Below are 20,000 nucleotides of genomic sequence, written 5' to 3'. Positions count from 1 at the left end.
CAGAGGCCAGCGGTTTCCGAAGAGCCTTTCGATGGACTGCTGAATGGACTGGATCTGCGGCTTTGGCTGCGAGCCTCCTTGGATGGTGACGGACAGGCGAGGACAGGCCCGGACACCCGCAGGCCCGCCGAGGCCTGCTTGGAGCCGCACAAGTAGGGCCGCGTTCTTCTCTTCACGTGCAGGCAGGCAGGCGGGCAGGCGGACGGTGGGATGATCTCCAGGCGCGTCTGCAGCGGCCATCAGGATAGACTCAGAGATGCCTCTCCACAGAGGGTTTTGGTGGCTGTGGCTCCTTTCGAAGCTGCTTGTAGTCACGGGACTGCTGAACACGCGTCCAGGAGTTTCTTGGAGGTGGGCATCTGCCAGGGTGGTAGCCTGTTCACATCAGCCTCAGTCATCTCTGCGTATCGCGGTCCCTGTGGGTTTCCTGTAAAGAGCGTGTCCTGGGAGCTACCTATCACCGTCACACTTCATCACGGATACCGGTTTTGTCCCCACGCGCCCCCTCCGCCGCCGTTGGGGTGGGCGGTGGGATGTGCCTGCTCCCGTCACGGTTGTGGGCCTGGAATGGTGGTGATCGAGATAGACCCTTCGCCTCATTACAAAGAAACAAGACACGTGTGTGTCTTCTTAGACCCACAGGCACAGAAAAGAAAAGGAGAACTACTTATCCCCTTGTTCACCGGACCCACCGGATACCATGCCCATGCCGGAGGGTCAGGCCCCGAGGACAGGCGTACTCAACTTTGCTGTGAACTCAGCGGATTAGTGGAGTTGTGCCTCTGAGGATTTGTCCACGGAAACTACTTCAAATGATCAGTGCTCCGTCTGTGTACTTTTCCTTGTGACGAGCAAGCAGGTTAAAAAAAAAAGAAAAAGAAAAAATGAAAAAGGGAATCCTGCGTGGCGCGGGTTGGCGCCTGCCCTTGGCCCAGGGCGCGATCCTGGAGACCCGGGATCGAGTCCGTCGGGGCTCCCGGTGCATGGAGCCTGCTTCTCTCTCTGCCTGTCTCCCTCTCTCTCTTCTCTCTCTCTCTCTCTCTCTCTCTCTCTCTCTCTCTCTCTCTCTCTCTCTCTCTCCCCGACTATCATAAATAAATAAATTTAAATAAAAAATGAAAAAAAAGGTCTATAGGTTAAACTTTTACAATAGCTTCCCAAATCTTTGGTGACCTGGAACTTTGAAGGTGTAACTAGCTTAATTGATAAATTGGGTTCAGTTCATCGGATACCTAGCGTCTGTCTTTCCAACAGAAAGGTAAAATACTAAAGTGTGAGTCAGTAAGACACCCAAGGTGGTTTTTGTTTTGTGGTGTTGTGTTTTCCTCCCCACCCCTTGCCCTTTTCTTCCTTCCCCCTCCCCCACCTCAGTTTTTGTGTTTCTCTTTTCGATTCAGAAACCTGCAGATACCTGGGTGTGTCAGTAAACGTGTTTCAGGTTGGTTTGTTCGTTTCTCTTTTCCTTCCTCTTTTTTTTTTTTAATTTTAATTCACAATTCATCACACACACACACACACACACACACACACACACACGGGCAGAGGAAGGGCGGGCACCCTGCAGGACCGCTGAGCCACCCGGGATCCCTGTTTCGTGCTTCCTTCACAATTGTATCATACAGGGCAGCCCGTGTGGCTCAGCGTTTTAGTGCCGCCTTCAGCCCAGGGCGTGATCCTGGAGTCCGGGATCGAGTCCCACGTCAGGCTCCCTGCACTGGAGCCTGCTTCTCCCTCTGTGTCTTTGCCCCCTCTCTCTAAATCTTAAAAAAAATTGTGTCCTACATGTGGTTTTACAAAATGAACAGCGGAGAAATAAAAACCAGCAGAGCCAGGCAGTAGGTAGGAGAGTGCTTTAATGGGGAGCGCTCCTGGGCAGGGTTCCATGACTCGGAGAGGTGGCCAGAGTCAGGAAGTCGCGCGGGTTGGGACTGTGGGGTTTTGAAGCCTTCTTGGTTCCGACTCTGGATCGGGTGGGTCCCTAGCCAAATTAGACAAGGGAACACCGTGTCCTTAGGTGATTGCTGGGAGTAGGGGGGATAGTATCAGACGATGGGGAGGGCGGGGGCGGTTCCTGGATGGAAAGTTTCGGTTTCCCATCTAGGCTTTGACTCACTGGAGATGATGTGGTGGTCAGGGATGCTTTGACGGGAAGATCAGCCATTTTGACCCAGTTTGAGATGTCCGCATTTTGGTGCCCCTGTCTCTCAGCCAGCCCAACAATACATACACAAACACACACACACACACACACACACACACACACACGTGTTTCTAAAAACTATCACATGTATTCTTACATTTGACAATCTAAGTTTCTGGTACGATAGACAATGTGCCCGTGGTTCCTACTGACTTTTCACCAGAGACTGAGGTTTCTGAGGTTAACAGTCTGCCGCCTGGGTGGCTCAGCGTTGAGGGTTGAGCATCGGCCTTTGGGTCAGGGCCCAATTCTGGGGCGGCGGAGGTATCCGAGTCCGGACCCCTTTCCACATCTGGCTCCTTGTGGGGAGCCTGCTTCTGCCTATGTCTCTGTCTCTGTCTCCCTCCCTCCCTCTCTTCCCCTTCACAAAGTTCTCTCTCTCTCTCTCTCTCTCTCTCTCTCTCTCTCTCCTCTCTCAAAAGTATAAAATAATACATTTTAAAAAATCTGCCACATGGAATCGAGACTACTGGTTAACGATAAGAAACAACCTCTGTGTGAGATAGTAGGAGACATGTAGAATAGATACAAGGCATGAAAATCGGGTGGTGGTGGTGGTGGTTAAAGAAAATGAATCGGGGATCCCTGGGTGGCGCAGTGGTTTGGCGCCTGCCTGCTTCCCGGGCACGATCCTGGAGACCTGGGATCGAATCCCACATCAGGCTCCGGTGCATGGAGCCTGCTTCTCCCTCTGCCTGTGTCTCTGCCTCTCTCTCTCTCTCTCTCTGTGACTATCATAAATAAAATAAAATAAATAATAAAATAAAATAAAATAAAATAAAATAAAATAAAAAAAATAGAAAATAAAGAAAATGAATCTGTCCTGAAATGACTCTGGCTTTTTTTTTTTTTTTAAGATTTTATTTACTTATTCCTGAGAGACACAGGGACAGGCAGAGACAAGGAAGCAGGCTCTATCGCGAGGACCCTGATATGGGACTCGGTCCCAGGAGTCTGGGATCACGCCCTGAGCTGAACCCAGGCGGCTCAAAGCTGAGGCACAGGGGCGTCCCAAAGCCTGGCTATTTAGAGAAAGAACACTTAAGACTGACGGAATGGAAAAAGAAATTATAGAAGGGATTTATGAAGGAGATTTTGAGATTTGTTTTTTGTTTTCTGTTTTTTATTTTTGGATTTTATTTATGTATTCATGGGAGAGACAGAGAGAAGGAGAGAGAAACAGAGACAGAGAGAGACAGAGAAAGACAGAGAAAGAGAGACAAAGAGAGAGAGCAGAGGCACAGAGACAGAGACACAGAGATGAGAGAGACAGAAAGCAAGACAGAGACAAGAGGAACAGAGATAGAGAAAGAGAGAGACACAGAGAAGAGGAGAGAGACAGGGAGAGAGAGACAAGAGAGAGCAGAGAGATAAAAGAGAGACAAGAAAAGGAGAGAGACACAGAGAAAGAGCAGAGATGCAAGAGGCAGAGACAGAGACAGAGAGAAGGAGAGAGAGAGACAAAGAGAGAGACAGAGAAAGAGAGGCAGAGAGAAGACAGAGACAGACACAGAGAGAGGCAGAGACAGAAGAGAGAGAGACAGAGAGAAGGGGAGAGAGAGACAAAGAGACAGAGAAAAGGGCAGAGAGATAAAGAGAGACAGAGACAGAGAGACAGGCAGAGAACACAGTGAGGCAGAGACAGAGAAAGAGAGAGACAGACAGAAGACACACACACAGAGAGAGAGAGGGGCAGAGACACAGGCAGGAAGTAGGCTCCACGTGGGGAGCCCGATGTGATCTGGATCCCAGGACCTGGATCAGGCCTGAGCCAAAGCAGACCTTCCACCGCTGAGCCACCCAAGGCGCCCGAAGCAGACTTTTGAAAAGGGATTGCAGGCGTGGTCAGGACGGACTGAGAAGAAGTGGTTTTACTACTACACTGGTGTACTGAGATTTGGCTCTTCTGCTAAAATGGCGAGATTCTCTTGCATTGGTAGTCTACTCTTGATAGAGTGTGAACAGAAGAAAAGACAAAGACAAGGTGCTTTTTGTTTGGTTGGTTGCTTGGTTTGTGGTGGTTTGGTTGGGGTTTTGTTTGTTTTTGGGGTGTGTGTGTGTGTGTGTGTGTGTGTGTGTGTGTTTCTCCTTTACCCCAGAACAGCAAGGTTTTAGATTCCCTTTTTTTTTTTTTGGTTGTTCTTGTTTCACTTTTATTTGCTTATTATTTATTTTTTGGGTTCGTTTGTATCCGGTCTTCCCTACTACGTAGAGTGAAAACTTCTCACATTAAAGGAGCTTCATTTTGGGGACAACTCTAAGCACCTGTAGAATCTCCTAGGAGCCAGCGAAAGAGACACTGAGAATTTCCGTTTGTATGATCCGTGTATCAGCCGCAGGCATGTTGAAAACTTCTGAGATGTTTTTGGTTGGCTGGTTGGCTGCCTGTCTGTCTGTCTGTCTACTGGTCCCTTCATCCGTTCGTGGATTCTCAGCGGATCCCAGAATGCCAAACCCTAAATAGAGTCTCTTGCTCTTGAGTCTTTACCTCATGGGAAGGCCATGAAAGCACTGTCAGACAAAGAACCATGCCCTCTTAGATTACATTGTGTGGGTGAATGCTGCGGTGTTCGAACAGGAAATGAAATTCCTAAACTTGAACGTCCTGGTAAGTGCTACTCACATTGAACTTTAAATGCTGTATCTAGCATGTGTGTTGTGTGTGTGTATGTGTGTGTGACAGAAACTGGTCGGATTTTCCTCTCGACTGCATTATAATGAATTCTCATTGGGTCTTTAGGCACGTCCATCCGTGGGTGACCTCCCTGTCGTGCAGGTGTTGTTAGGAAGGTCTTGCAACAATGCGGTCCACTTTTCAGAAGTTGCGGAAAGGACTCTGGCGAATCCGGTGTCTGGTCACCCTGAGATTGTCCAACTACATACAGTAGGAGTTGCGGAACTAATGAAAAGCTGCATGGAAACCGAACAGAAAAGGAACAACGTGGAACTGAATGAGGTCCACGAAACCCTGACAGAGTTCAGAAACTCTCAGTGAGTCATCTTCTCTGCGTTGTAAATCCTCTAGAAGGTCGGTGGGAATCCGTGTCTTGCCACCAGCACACCGTTGGAAGGATCCCTGTATCCAAGGCCTTCCTTGAGTAGAATGGCGTCTGTCTTTCTCGCCTCCCGGTCCCCACGCCGCCCTCCCCTCCTCCCTCCCCCTCCCTTTCTCCCCCGCCCCCCACCGGCCCCGGCCCCGGCCCGCCCCGGGTCCATTTGTCAAAGTGATCTCTATTGACCGGCGGGCCAGGGCCCCTGGAATCACATCCTAAGACTCAGATGGGATCAGCCAGCCTGAGACACTCAGATCCACTTCTCGAGGAGCCACCCGAGCCCTCGGAAACCGTGGGCCTGATACCTCTTCAGACGCTCGGGCCTCACTGGGCGAGTCAAGAGTGCCACCTCCTGGCGGACGAAACCGAGAGTCAGCTGCTTAACCCCAGCAGGCCTCCCAGGTTGCCCCTGAGGTGCTTGAGTGAAATGCTGAGGCTCAACGACACCGGAACCACAACAACGGAAGAGAAAAGAAGGCAAAAGATGCAGAAGTTCTTCCTTCTGGCCTTGCCTTTACAGGAGTGTGCTCTGCGACCACGCCTGTCTCATGGACAGGAAGAAAAGAGTCCAGATGGCTGAACCGGGTTCTGCACTCCCGGACACAGGAGACCCCCTCAGCCTGACCAAGGAACTCCTTACTCTGAGCCAGGGACAGGAGGTCTTGTTTTTGTTTCGGTTGTGGTCAAAAGACAGGCGTCACCTAATGATGATACCTTGTAACCCTTTCTAAGCCTAGAGTGGCTCAGCGGCATTACATACGTTCACATCTCTCCTCGAAGTTATCTTTCCATTCCATTTTTACTCTCTTTTTGAAACTCTTTAATTTTTTTATTTATTTGTTCGTTCGTGCATGCATTCATTCATTCATTCATTGTTTGTTTGTTTATTATTTTAAAGATTTTTATTGAGAGAAGAGAGAGAGAGAGAGAGAGAGGCAGAGGCACAGAGGGAGAAGCAGGCTCCTGCAGGGAGCCCATGTGGACTGGATCGGGTCTCAGGATCACACCCCAGGCTGCAGGTGCAGCGCCACCTCCAGGGCTGCCCTCCATTTCTCTTAAGTTTAATTTCTTACACTGTATTGATCGGGCACCCGATCTCTCTCTCTCTCTCTCTCGAATTAATAATTTAAAAATAAATGAATAAATAAGCTATTTATTCACGGAGACACACAGAGAGAGGCCGGGACGCAGGCAGAGGAGAAGCAGGCTCCACGCAGGGCGTGCGTGCTGGATCCAAAAGCCGTGATGAGCCGCCGGGCCCAGTCGAAGGCAGGCAGCTCAAACTGCGAGTATGCCACCAGGCACACCTCGTCCGCACCTCTTCCCACCTCACCCACCCCTTGTGCGTTGTCGGGTTCCCCACAGGACCTCTCCTCCAGGTGTTCCTAGACCACCCTACCTGAGTCCCCAACGGGAATAGGTTCAGATGGGACCGATGCTCATGTGACGTGCTCCTGTTTGAGGACTGTCCTGGTTGCTGTAGCGTGCGGCGAGACAAAGGGTCTCTCTCCACACGCACAGGCGGGTGGGGCATCCCGAGTGGGGCAGATGTCCCATCCCAAGGAGGCGGAGGAAAGCCACCCCAAGGCCCCTCTTTGGTCCTGTCTTGTCAGGAAGCGCTCTGACCTGGGTGGATCGGACGAGGCTGTTCCGTCCCAGCTGCCCTGGGATCCCACACTCCTCACACCTGGACCACCCGGTGTGGCGCCTGCCTTTCCGGCTCTGCCTGCCTGCCTCTATCTCTGCATCCAGCACCGCTTTCAGTCGTGAGCTTAGGTTCACTCTCTGGTCTTGCTAGAACCCAAACAGAGAAAGACGTTTGCCATACCATAGATACCACTTTCAATTAAGCATCTGTGAAATGTGATTATGGAGGAAGGAAATTCTCAGCCTTGAATTTCTGGGCCCTGCTCCATTGGCTTTCACACACTGACAAGCGGCTCGAAAACTCAGCACTAGTTGGGTCTTTTGTGCCACTGAGTGCACGTTGCCTGTCTGCCTCCCTAAAAAGTCAAGCAACGGGGATGCCTGGGTAGCTCCGTGTTCAGCATCCCTTGAGGTCAGTTCATCCGGTCCTGGGGCTCTTACTGGGGGCTCCAGGAGCTCCTTCTCTCTGCATCTGTCAATACCTGTCTCTGTGTGTCTCTCATGGATAAATAGAACATCTCTAAAACAGGAAAGAATGAATGATTAATTAAAGAGGCACTGACATGCATGACTGACGGCAAACCAGGCTGAATGAATGTATACATAAGCAAGCCAGGAAGGAAGCAAGCAACAAAGCAAGCAAATAAATGAACAATAAATGCGATGAAGGGCTGCTGGCTGCCCACTGTGGTGGAGTGTGGACTCTATATTTCTCGGTTGTGAGGCAGGCCTAACCTGGGTGTAAACATGCATACACCTAAAATCTTTTGAAAATAAAACAATGAAAAGAAAAGAAAAAAAAAGAAAAGAAAGAAAAAGAAAAAAAGAAAAGAAGGCAGCCGGGTGCTCGCGGTTGAGCGCGGCCTTCAGCCGGGTGATCCTGAGGCCCGGCATCAGATCACGTCGGGCTCCCACATGGAGCCTGCTTCTCCCTCTGCCTGTGTGTGGTCAACTCTCCCTCACTGTCTCAGGAGAAAATAAACAGAATCTTTACAAAAAGGGAAAAGAAGTTGTTTTGTTTTGTTTTGTTTTGTTTTGTTTCGATCGGATTGATCGATCGCTAAGGCAACCTGCCAAACAGCGATGAAAGCGAAGAAAACCTTCCTGGTTCCATAGAGTTCAAGCCCTACAGCCTTGCCCGTCAAGATCAGAGAATATGTCCACTCTCTCGGCGTCCCTCTCCCGAGGGGCCCACTCTGGAGCATGCACCACGCACGATGCACTGTAAAGGCGGGGTGAAGGCAGACCCTAGAGAACCCTGCAGCGAAGGTTGAGCACAGGACACCCCACCCCCGCCAGCCACAGGAAACTCCGGCAGGCTACCACTGGACTGCTTAGGGGCCTATCCTCTGCAAAGTGCTCTGACCTGGGACACGTGGAAGGGGAACCTGAGGCTCAGATGGCCGAACCGGGTGAATGGGGTGCTTTGCTCATGCCTCAATGCTATGCTCTCCACGATTAGAAAGCTGGCAATGAGGCCAGCCCAGGGACCGGAACCTAACCTAGGAATCCTCTGGTTCCATCAGTCATGTCCCGACTGTTGGTGAGTGAGGAACCAGTGCTCGGCTCGCTCGGGAGACAGACGCTCTGGTCTTCTTCGGGTTGGGTTGTTGCTGCGGCTTTGGTATCTTTGCAGGAAACCGGCCTCTTCTCTTTCGAAATGGAAACCAAAGGATGGGCGGGGTCGGGCGCGTCACTCGCTGCCCACTAGTTGTTGTCACCCAGCCAGCGGGAGATCGAGCATCGGGTCTTTCTGACCTCTCCACAGATAGATAGGAGTGAGACCAAGGCTATATACTTTGTTGGCGTCTCGTCTGTGTCTACGTGTCCCTGTGGGTTCTACGAGGAGAGGTTTCCTCTACCTCCGGATGCTATATTGCTAACATCCCTTTGTAGGAACTGTAGCTTAGGATCCCTGGGTGGCGCAGCGTTTGGCGCCTGCTGGCCCAGGCGCGATCCTGGGCCGGAGTCGATCCGTCGGGCTCCGGTACATGGAGCCTGCTTCTCCTTCTGCCTATGTCTCTGCCTCTCTCTCTCTCTCTCTCTCTGTGTGACTATCATAAATAAATAAAATAAAAAAAAGGAACTGTAGGTTAGGAGTTCAAAGGCTGGCGGCGAGGTAAACATCCCGGAACAGGACAGCTCGGAGCGATAGGAGGAGTGCCAATATTTCACAAGTTCCCACGATCTGGGATGAAGTTCTGTTCGTTCGTTCCCGATCATGCGGGTCTGAGGTCCTTTCCATCCGTCTCTCTTGCGGGACCTGCTTCTGCCCATGTCTCTGTCTCTGTCTCTGTCTCTCTCTCACACACGGAATAAAGAAACCAAATAGTGAAAAAGGAAAGATGCTCGGTCTCCCACTCTCTCCCTCTCCCTCCTCCTCCTCCTCCCCCTTCCCCCTTTCACGTGCTCTCTCTCTGAAAGAGTTAATATATTACAATTTTGCAAAAGCCTGCCAATGGAATGGAGACTACTGGAGAACGAGAAAACAATTCCGTGTGTGACAAAGTAGGAGATGTGTAGAAGACAAGTACAAGGCATGAATACATGTTTTGGTGAGGGAAAAAAATAATTCTGTCCTGAAATGAGCCTGGCTTTTTTTTCTTTTTAAGATTTTATTTACTTATTCAGAAGGAAGGGAGTGGAGGGAGGGAGGGAGGGAGGGACAGAGAGAGGCAGAGAGAGGGGAAAAGAAGGCTCCATGCAAGGAGCCCGCTATGGACCTGAGCCAAAGGCAGGAAACCACATGAAACACCCGGCGTCCCGACAGGTTTTTGAAAAATTGTAGGCATGGTCAGGACAGACTGGAAGATGGAGCTTAGCCTAGTACTCATAGCATTAGAACTGGCTCTTGTCTCTGTTAAAATGAAGAGATTTCCTTGCGTTGGTAGTCTCATCATGGCAAGGATTGTGAACAGAGAAGAGAAAAATATATTATTATTATTTTCTCTCCGGACCACCAGGTTTTTATATTCCTTTTTATCCAGAATTACCTCCGTGAGGAGTGAAAACTTCTCAATAAAAAAGGAGCTACATTTTGGAGACAACTCTATAAGCTCCTGTGGAATCTCCTAGGGCCACCCTGGCAGAACAGATACTGACATTGTTTTCAGTTTTGTAATGACCCTGATCCTTTATAGGCCGGGCCTTGAAAGCTTCTGAGATGTTGGTTGGTTGGTTGGTTGGTTGGTTGGTTGGATGGATGGATGGTTTGTGTATCTGGCTGGTCGGCTGGCTGCCCGGCTCTGCGTTCCTTCATCCGGTCATGGATTTTCAGCGGATCCCAGAAAGTCTAGCCCTAGGTTGAGTCTCTTAGCCATAGGTCGTTTACCTGCTATGTGAAGGCACGTGAGAAGCAGCGTCAGACAAAGAATCATAAGCCCTTTTAGATTATATTGGTTGCGTGAATGCTGTGGGTGTTCCAAAGCGACGTAAATTCGTTAAGTGGTAGCGTGCCCGGTACATTGTTAAAATGCCGTGTGTGACAAATCATAATCCGTTTTTCTTCTCGACTGCACTCTAGCAACTCTCCTCGGGTCTTTAACCACGTCCACGGTGACCGCCATGTCATGTACATGCCATGTTCTTTCTGTTTTTTTTTTTTTTTTTTTTAATTTCTTATTCATTTATGATAGTCACAGAGAGAGAGAGAGAGAGAGCAGAGACACAGGCAGAGGAGAAGCAGGCTCCATGCACGGGAGCCTGATGTGGAGATCGATCCCGGGTCTCCAGGATCGCGCCTGGGCCAAAGGCAGGCGCCAAACCTCGCCACCCAGGGATCCCTACATGCCATGTTCTGTCTCTTGCAAAAACAAACAAAACACACACACACACACACACACACACACACACGCACATTTATTTATTTATTTATTTATTTATTTATTTTTTATTTATTTTTATTTATCCCAGATTCCAGAAGAACCACGCAAAGGACTTTTGACACATCTCAGTTTCTGTCACCCTGAGATCATCGAACAACAGTATGAATTCAGAACTAGTGAAATAGCTGCATTTCAGAACAAAACCAGGGACTTCGGTGCCTCAGCGTGGAGCCTCTGCCTTGGGCTTAAGGCGTGACCCAGGTCGGTTCGAGCCCCATCGGGCTCCCTGCATGGGCCTGCTTCTCTCTCTCTCTCTCTCTCTCTCTCTCTCTCTCTCTCTCATACATAAATAAAATCTTAAACAAACAGAACTAAAAGGAACAACATGGAACTGAAAGAGCGAAAGACAATGATGACCGGTTTCTTTGTTTTTGTTTTTAAAGACTTTATTTAGTTATTCACGAGAGACACAATGAGAGGAGGCAGAAACAGGCAGAGGGAGAAGCAGGCTCTGCAGGAGGGCCGATGAGGACTCCAGGATCACACCCTGAGCCAAAGACAGCTGCTCCCACCGCTGAACCACCCAGGCGTCCTGATGACCCTTTTTAAGGACTCTTGTTCAAATCACTGCTGATCCCTCATGTTTGCTCTTCCAGTTTGAAGGAAACTTTGTCTGTAGAGATATCTATACCTTAGAGAAATTGGAGGAACGAGTGAGTTTGTAAACAAATTAAAATCCTTATCCTTGGGCAGCCCTGGTGACTCAGCGGTTTAGCCTTCTGTAGCCAGGCCGTGATCCTGGAGACCCTAGCTGGAGCCTGCTTCTCCCTCTGCCTGTGTCTCTGCCTCTCTCTCTCTCTCTCTCTCTCTCTCTCTCTGTGTGTGCGTTTGTGTCTCTCATGAATAAATACATAAAATCTAAAGAAAAAAAAATCTTTAAAATCCTTATCTTTTCTCCCTACCTGTGACCGTCAGTGTTCAGAAACTCTCAGTGAGTTATCTTTTTCTTTTCTTTTCTTTTCTTTTCTTTTCTTTTCTTTTCTTTTTTCTTTTCTCTCTTTCTCTCTCTTTTTCTAATGAGTTATCTTTCTTTTATGGCAATTGCCAATCATCTGCGTGAGGTCTGTTCCGTGGGAATATGTTCTCATTGTGACCGGCCACTGTTGGAAGAATCCCTTGTATCACCAAGACCTGCCTTCCTTGAGTGCAATGGCATCTGTTTTCTTTTCTCTTCTCTTCCTCCACCCCCCGCCGGTTTATTTTTCAGAGTGATCTCTACTCCCACGTGGGCTCGCACTCACGGCCTGGAGGTCAAGAGTCGTGCTCTCTACTGACCGAGCGGGCCAGGGCCTGGATCGCATCCTGACTCGGATAGGATCAGACAGCCTGGAGACACTCAGATCCACTTCTCGGGGCCACCAGGCCTCGAAACCGTGGAGCCTGATCCTTCCTTCCAGAGGTCGACCTCACTGGGCGAGTCAAAGTGCCACCTCTGGCGGATGAGCCGAGAGTCAGCTGCTTAACCCCAGCGAGCCTCCCAGGTTGCCCCTACGAGGTGCTTGGAAATGCGGAGGTTCTTCCCTCTTGCCTTGCTTTTTTTTTCTTTTTTTTCTTTTTTATTTACTTATGATAGTCACACAGAGAGAGAGCAGAGACACAGGCAGAGGAGAAGCAGGCTCCATGCACCGGAGCCTGATATGGGATTCGATCCCGGATCTCCAGGATCGCGCCCTGGGCCAAAGGCAGGCGCCAAACGGCTGCGCCACCCGGGATCCCCTCTTGCCTTGCTTTTGCAGGGCTGACGAAGTGACCACGTCTGTCTACCTGGCGAGGCAGAAACAATTCCAGGTTGCTGAACCCTGGTTTTCCACACTGCGGACGACAGGATATCACCCCTCCCCTCTTTCAACCTGACCCAGGAATTCCCTTACTCTAGGCCAAGGACAGGGTGGGGGTGGGGGTGGTCTTGTTGTTGTTGTTGTTGTTTGTTTTTGTTTGTTTTGCTTTTCTTCCCCAGTTGTGGTAAAAAAAAAGCACGTCACCTAAAATGGAATGTTGTAGTCGTTTCTTTCTTTCTTTTTTTTAATATTTTATTTATTCACGAGAGACACAGAGACAGAGACACAGGCAGAGGAGAAGCAGACTCTATGCAGGGAGCCTGACGTGGGACTCGATCCTGGGTCTCCAGGATCGAGCCCTGGGCTGAAGGCAGGCGCTAAACCGCTGAGCCACCCGGGGATCCCTGGACGCTCCACCGCTAGGCCACCCAGGCGCTCCATACATAAGTTATTAGAGTTTGTTCCTTCATTTTCATCATCTCTGAGCCCAACGTGGGGCTCAAACTCACAACCCTGACTGCAATCAAAAGTTGAGTGCTCTTCTGACGGAGAGCGGGCCTGCGGGGCTGGGGCCGGGGCCGGGCAGGGCCCCGGAGCTTCTGCCCTTTCATGTTTTCAAGCTCAAGTCACGTTTTGTCGGGAGGGCCCCACCCCCAACCCCTCCGTGCGGAGTGCCATCTGTCGGCTGGTTCATGTTTGTCCATCTTCCTTACTCCTTTTAGTAGACAGAAGGTGGCTTGTGCGACCAGGGACTACTTCGAATGAGACTGAGGATTTCCCTTGGGAAGTGGGTGCGAGAGGGAGGACAGGTCGATGGGGAACCAGGAGACTGTTGGCCCGTCGCTTTAAGGAAAGAGTGTCCTTGTTGGGCCCTCACCCAGGGTGGATGAGTCAGAACTGTCCCTGGCCAGGCCTCTAGTCCTTCGCCCATATCACTCCATGCCTGTGTTTGGCCTCTGGACCCTAAGACACCACGGTGGTCATGTGTTTAACTCCCCATCAGATTCACCAGTCCCCGCCATGCCACGCCCTCCCAGACGCACCCCACCCCTGGAAGGCATTGAAGTGAGATGGCATCCTCCACATCCAGGATTGATTCCCAAAGGGTTTTGGGGTTTCCTGGGTCAGGAAACCAGGAGGGGTCCTTTTGGACCCCAAACAATGTGTTCTTCAGACATCCTCTTTGCCCTTCTCTTTCCCCCCTCCCCTCCCCTCCTCTCCTCTCCTCTTCTCTTCTCTTTTCTTCTCTCCCTCCCCACAGCTTGGGAGCCGCAGCCTGAGGGTTTGGGGAGAGGTGCAGAAGCCATTCAATGGAGAGAGTCCCAGGCTCGACTTTAACAGACAGCCATGTGCATTTGAATGAAATGATTGAATGAGGGCCATTGGAATGGATGGCCTGCCTCCCTTCTGCCACCCACCCTCCATCCCCACCCCCAACCACCTGAGTCCTCTGGTGGATTTGGAAATGGAAGGCCGGGGTGTGTGTGTGTGTGTGTGTGTGTGTGTGTGTTTACACGGACGCACCCGCGGAGGGTGGTGGGGCATGCTCACGTTGGCTCCTGCAAACTCCATTCATTCTGGGAATGTTCTGTTGTTTCTGCTGAGTTGCCAGTTGCTGCGATGAGCCAAGCTATACTCCTCCCGTTGCCGAGTTCTTAAAAGGCCGAGTCTCGGTTTTCTCGGTGAATGGACTGACCCACACCTTCCCATCCGCCGGACCCTTCTGCAAATACTTGCACTCAAGGGTTCTTTCACCTCGTCCAGAAAACAAACAACAAACCCACCCACCCCATTCCACAGATACGCAACCCACACAACAAAACTCCAGCTCTCCTTCTGCCTCCATGTACTTTATTTTATTTTTATTTTTTAAATATTTTTATTTATTTGATAGTCATAGAGAGAGAGAGAGACAGAGAGAGAGAGAGACAGAGAGAGGGCAGGCTCCATGCAGGAGGGACCCGAGCGTGGATTCGATCCCGGGTCTCCAGGATCGCGCCCGGGCCAAAGGCAGGCGCCAAACCGACCGCTCGCCACCCAGGGCTCCCCTCCACGTAGAGTCACTGTCTTAGACGTGCCTTAGGCTCAAGGACTCGTCGGTCTCCCTTTCTGTGGCACGGTCGGTCCCATCCATCCCCGTTAGGCCCAAAGTAGAATTGCATGACCACACTGCTCCGGGGAGCTGGAGAAGATATGCTAAGGTGACCGCGGACCGACCGACCCGACCGCGGTGGGCACTGTCCTTCGAAAGGAAGGACCACAGGCGGCGTCATAAACACGTCCCTGGAAGTCTTTGGCTTTCGCGTGCCTCTGATGAAATCATTGCTCCGGAAACTCCAGCATCTATAGCGGTCTTGTCCATGGTCTTCTGACCATGACTCGTCCTCCGTTCGCCTGCGTTCTGCCCAATTGTCCGTCCGCGGAGAAATTGACCCGTCCCGTGAGCCGAATCCGACCCCTCCGCTCACCCCACGACAGAGAGACTATGCCCAGGTCTGTGCCCGCCCATCTTCCCTTTCTCCTCCAGCAGAAGAAATGTGGCCCGCCCTCCTTCTCTGTCAAAAGTCCAATCACATAGGACTTGGATACGAAGGAACAGAGTACTGTTTTGAACCATAGACACGTTGATTGATTGAAGATTTTATGTAGGTAGTCCAGAGCGCCTGCCAGCGCGCACGCCACGCGGGAGCCAGCACCGCCGCCGCGCACGCACCATGACGCACACGGACGGGCCGCACGCGCAGCCGCCCTTGAGACGGACGCACGGATCACACAGAGGCAGAGACACAGGCAGAAGGAGAGGAGACTCCATCCATGCGGGGATCACCGCCTGGGCCAAAGGCAGGCGCTCAACGCTGAGCCACCCCGGCCTCCCTACCTGGAGACACTTTGATAGAGTAGCAGCAGCAGCAAAGAAACACACGCACACCCCCCCCACCCCCAGGTGAAAGAAGGTCCCGCTGACTCCCCTCCTTTTCCTCTGAGAAGCCACCCTTTCTCCTGCCCCTGGAAGGTGCCTTGGAGGAGGCGCCAGGAGGAGTGAATGACATTCTTCTCTTCAAGGACAGGAAGTTGAGCGTGAGCAGGAGAATTCTGGAGAAACAGATTGTGTTATAAGAAGAAAGAAGAAAGAAAGAAAGAAAGAAAGAAAGAAAGAAAAAGAAAATCCTTATGTTCTTTGAGCCTCCCTCCCCCAGAATTGGGGTTCCTCTTCACGACCTCTTCTCATTCAACCCAATAGACAAGTATTTGGGGGGGTCAGGTCCCAGACGCTGAGAGGGTGGAGGTGAAGGTGGTGCGGGGGCACACCGTCCTCTCAGCGCCTTTGGTTCAGACCTCCTTCGTGACCGACCTCCCTCCCTCCCTCCCTCCCTCCTTCGTCTTATAAATATATAAATAAAATCCTAAAGAAAAGAAAAAGAAAAAAAAAAAAAGGAAGCGAGAAAAAACGGTGCATCCGTTGCCGTCCTAAGAGTCCTCCCTGGTTTCGGCTCTAGTTCCCTCCTGACCTCGGAAACGTGCCTGAGTCGTCCCGGGAGCCCGCGCGGCGAGCGCAGCCCCCTTTCCGGGCGGCAGGCCCCGGACGGACGGACGGACGGACGGACGGTTTTCAAAGGCTCCCCGCCCCGGGAGGACGGGGGTTCGCGCGTGCGCGGCCGTGTGCTCGGGGCCTCCGCCGTCCCGGCCGAGAGGCGAGATCGAGGCGCCCTGACGGCCTCGCCGCCCGAGATCTGTCCCGCTGTCGTTCGCGCCGGTTGTCGGGTGCCACCTGGCGGCCGCTTTTATGGAGCGTGTCCCCTCCGGAGGCTCGGCGGCGACAGGCAAGGAACAGCTTTGGTGTCGGTTTCCGGGCCGAGTTCCAGGAGGAGGGGCGCTCCGGCGCGAGCGTCCGGCTCGCCGGGGCCTCGGCGCGCGATGCGCTCGCCGGAGATTGGACCTCGGAGCTGCGAGGGATGTCGCCGTCGCCGCTGTCGCCGCTTCGCCTCCGTCGCTCCGGAGGAGGCCGTGCGGCCGCCTGGGTGGGTCGACCAGCACCCGCCGGTGGCTCCTCCTCCGCCCGCGCGGACCGACCTGGGCCGCCTCGGGGGCGGGGGACAGGGTGTGTCCCGCCGTCCGTCCTGTGGCTCGGGCGATCTTCGGGCGCCTTCCGTGTCACTCGGTTGTCCCCGTGGTCACGCCCTGGCGACGGGACCGGTCTGAGCCTGGAGGAAGCCCGTGGGTGGCGCGACAGACCCGGCTGCGGGCACGTGTGGGTCCCGGGCGTCGGACGCGATTTTCTCCCCTTGTTCCGAGGCCCGCTGCGGAGGTGGGTCCCGGGCGTCGGACCGGTGCCACGCGGTGGGCGGCCGTCCGTTCGGCGTCCGGCGGTGGCGATTCCCGGTGAGGCTGCCTCTGCCGCGCGTGGCCCTCCACCTCCTGGCCCGAGCCGGGGTTGGGGACGGCGGTAGGCACGGCGGTCCTGAGGGCCGCGGGGACGGCCTCCGCACGGTGCCTGCCTCCGGAGAACTTTGATGATTTTCAAAGTCTCCTCCGGAGATCACTGGCTTGGCGGCGTGGCGGCGTGGCGTCTCCACCGACCGCGTATCGCCCTCCTCCCCGGTTCCTGGGTCGACCAGATGGCCCTGGGGCTCCGTGGGTGGGGGTGGGGGCGCCGTGGGGCAGGTTTTGGGACAGTTGGCCGTGTCACGGTCCCGGGAGGTCGTGACCTGTGGCTGGTCCCCGCCGGCGAGCTGGTTTATTCTTGCCCGAAATGAACATTTTTGTTGCCAGGTAGGTGCTGACACGTTGTGTTTCGGCGACAGGCAGACAGACGGGCAGCCGTAAAGACGCCGGTCGTCGTCGCTCGCCTTAGAGATGTGGGCCTCTGGGCGCGGGTGGGGTTCGGGCTTGACCGCGCGGCGAGCCGGTCCCTGTCCTCGCTCGCTGGAGCCTGAGCCGTCCGCCTGGGCCTGCGCGCCGGCTCTCGTGCTGGACTCCAGGTGGCCCGGGTCGCGGTGTCGCCCTCCGGTCTCCGGCACCCGAGGGAGGGCGGTGTGGGCAGGTGGCGGTGGTCTTTTACCCCGTGCGCTCCATGCCGTGGCACCCGGCCGTTGGCCGTGACAACCCCTGTCTCGCAAGGCTCCGTGCCGCGTGTCAGGCGTCCCCGCTGTGCTGGGGTTGTCTCGCTCCTGCCCCCGGGAGTCGAGGGGCTTGCCGGTGAGGCGAAGCGAGTCCCCGGTCGCCGTCCTCGCTGGGCTTTTGCTCCTCGAAGCCCCTCGGGCCGCAGCTGCTGCCGATCGATCGATTGTGATTCGTGCTCTCTGGGCCGGGCCTAAGCCGCGTCAGACGAGGGACGGCGTCCACGGCGGATGCGACCGCTCTTCTCGTTCTGCCGGCCCTCCTCCCCGCTCCTCCGCGCCCGCCGTCTGGCGGTGCGCGGCGCGCGCCGGGTTGGGGTGGTGCGGACTCGGCCGACCCCGCCTCCCGCCTTCTTGCCTCGCGGCGCTGGCGGGACCGGGGTCCTCGACGCGGCGACACTTCGCCGGCCTTTCCGAAGGCCCTGGGTCCGTGGCGAGCGGCCCTCCTCCTCCGCGGGGAGGGCCGGCCCGACGCCGCGCTGCTCAGCCCGGCCTGGGCGCGCTTGAGCGCTTGCGCCCGGCCCTCCTGGTGCCCCGGAGCGCTCCAGGTCGCCTCAGGTGCCTGAGGCCGAGCGTGGCGTCGTTTCCTTCCCCGGCGACTCCCTCGGCTGCCGCCGCCGTCGTCGGCGTGTCCGAGGAGCGGTGGTGGAAGAAGTCGGCAAGGGAGCGCACCCGTGCCCCTGGCGGGCGGCGCGGGCGCCTCGTCTTCCTTTCCCCTCTCCTCTCCTCCCCCTCGCCGCGCCGGCGGTGGGTCCGTGGGGCAGTGTGACTCGGAGGACTTGGCGGGGCTCGTGAGCGCCGGCCCGCGGGCCAGCGCCGCGCGCTGGCCAGCCCGAGGGCTGCCCTCTCTCCCGGCACGGGTCGTGTCCCCGTCTCCGTCCTCTCGCCCGCCTCGCGGGAGGCAGGAGCTCTCCTCTGGGCGGTGACGTGAGCCGTGCGCGGCGAGGCAGGGCGCGTCCTCGAGGGCACCGGCCGCGAGCGCTCGGGTTGCCCTGTGCCTGTCCCTTGCCGGAGACCCGCCCCCGCCCGCGAGCCCACTCGGCCCAGCGCCGCCTGGTGGGGCCCGTTTGGGAGGACGAACGGGTGGGGCGATGCGCCCTCGGTGAGAAAGCCTTCTCTAGCGATCGAAGAGGTGTCGGGGTACCGGAGCCCCCAGCCGCTGCCCTCCTCTGCGCGTGTAGTGTGGCCAGCGACGCGGGGTTGGACTCCCGTCGCGACGTGTTTGGGCAGAGTGCCGCTCTTTGCCTACCTACCGCGGCCTGCGCCTCCCCCTCCGAGACGGGAGGATCCCGCGGCCGGGCGCGTCGTGCGGGTGTTTTGCCCGCGTGCGTGTGCGAGCGTGCGCGCGGCCGGGGGTTGAGGCGGCCGCCCCCCCACGCCACTCACCCGTGTGTGTGCGTGTGTGCCGCGCTGGCGGCTGGCAGCTGTCGGCGCGCCCGCTCCCGAGCCGAGTCGCCGCCGGCGGTGGCTCGGCGCGTGCGTCGGGCCAGCTCGCCTGGGGCGCCTCCCGGTCGTGACTCCGGGTTGGACCGGACGGATGGACGGACGGGCGGATGGACGGACGGAGGTTCGGACGGACCCCCGCGGCGGTCGCGCGTGCCTGGGCCCGGGCGGTGTGGGGCCCGTTTGCGGGGGAGGCCTGCCAAGGGTGCTGAGGCCGGCCGGCGTCCCGGGCGTCGCGGGACCGCCCTCGTGCGGTGGCGGTGGGATCCCGTGCGCGTTTACCCGGTGGCCCGGCTCGCGCCTTCGTTGCGCGCCCTTCGGGACCGGCCCTTCCCCACGCTTCTCGGCCCTCGCCGCTGTGCGCCTCCTCCTCCCCGCCGACCGCCCCCCGCCCCCGCCTGCCCGCGTCCCCGACCGCACGGTCGCAGGGCGCCATGCCCGCCCTAACTCCGCCCTCCGTGGACCGAAACCGGCCTCGCCGCTGTTGGGTGTCTTGCCCCCTTGGCCGCCGTGGCTCGGGGGCCGTCCCAGGCGAAGTGCTCTCGGTCCTCCGAGGAAGGGGAGGAGGAGGCGCGCGGGGGTGTTGGGGCTGGGCGTCGTTGCGCGTGTGCGGGAGCGTTCTCGGAGAACCGGTCGCGTGAACGGTGGCGGTTGGGCCCCAGGCCCCGCAGGGTTGCTTGGGCCCGCCGTGGGGCCGGCCGGCGTCCTCAGGTGCCGGACCGCCCTTGCGCTGGAGGCCTCGGGCGGTGGGACCCCGCGTGCGCCCTGGGCGCCGACCTCGCCTCCCAGGTGCCTGAGGCTTCCCGAAAGCCCCTCGCGGTGGCCCGCGGTCCTCTCCTCCACCGCTCCCGCTCGCCGTTCGGCGCCTGGCGGCCCCT

At 55.5% G+C, this 20,000-nt stretch overlaps 1 protein-coding gene across 1 annotated transcript in view; it reads right to left on the bottom strand.

Moving 5' to 3' along the window:
• The window catches only part of LOC125754778 (collagen alpha-1(I) chain-like), a gene marked incomplete at its 5' end in the record, with an annotated part of 20,978 nt that overhangs the window by 413 nt on the left and 565 nt on the right, over window positions 1–20,000 (bottom strand). The window contains 7 exons of the mRNA XM_049107994.1: window positions 117–227; window positions 16,284–16,758; window positions 16,796–17,831; window positions 17,918–18,205; window positions 18,459–18,796; window positions 19,066–19,279; window positions 19,365–20,000. The exon at window positions 19,365–20,000 is cut by the window's right edge and continues 565 nt beyond it. Of these exons, the coding sequence (XP_048963951.1) occupies window positions 117–227; window positions 16,284–16,758; window positions 16,796–17,831; window positions 17,918–18,205; window positions 18,459–18,796; window positions 19,066–19,279; window positions 19,365–20,000 (3,098 nt within the window). The remainder of the gene's footprint in view (window positions 1–116; window positions 228–16,283; window positions 16,759–16,795; window positions 17,832–17,917; window positions 18,206–18,458; window positions 18,797–19,065; window positions 19,280–19,364) is intronic.

Source organism: Canis lupus, unplaced genomic scaffold (assembly GCF_003254725.2).
Source record: "Canis lupus dingo isolate Sandy unplaced genomic scaffold, ASM325472v2 SANDYSCAFF125, whole genome shotgun sequence".
NCBI classification, from domain to species: Eukaryota; Metazoa; Chordata; class Mammalia; order Carnivora; family Canidae; genus Canis; species Canis lupus.
This window is presented reverse-complemented; position numbering and strand designations above follow the sequence as displayed.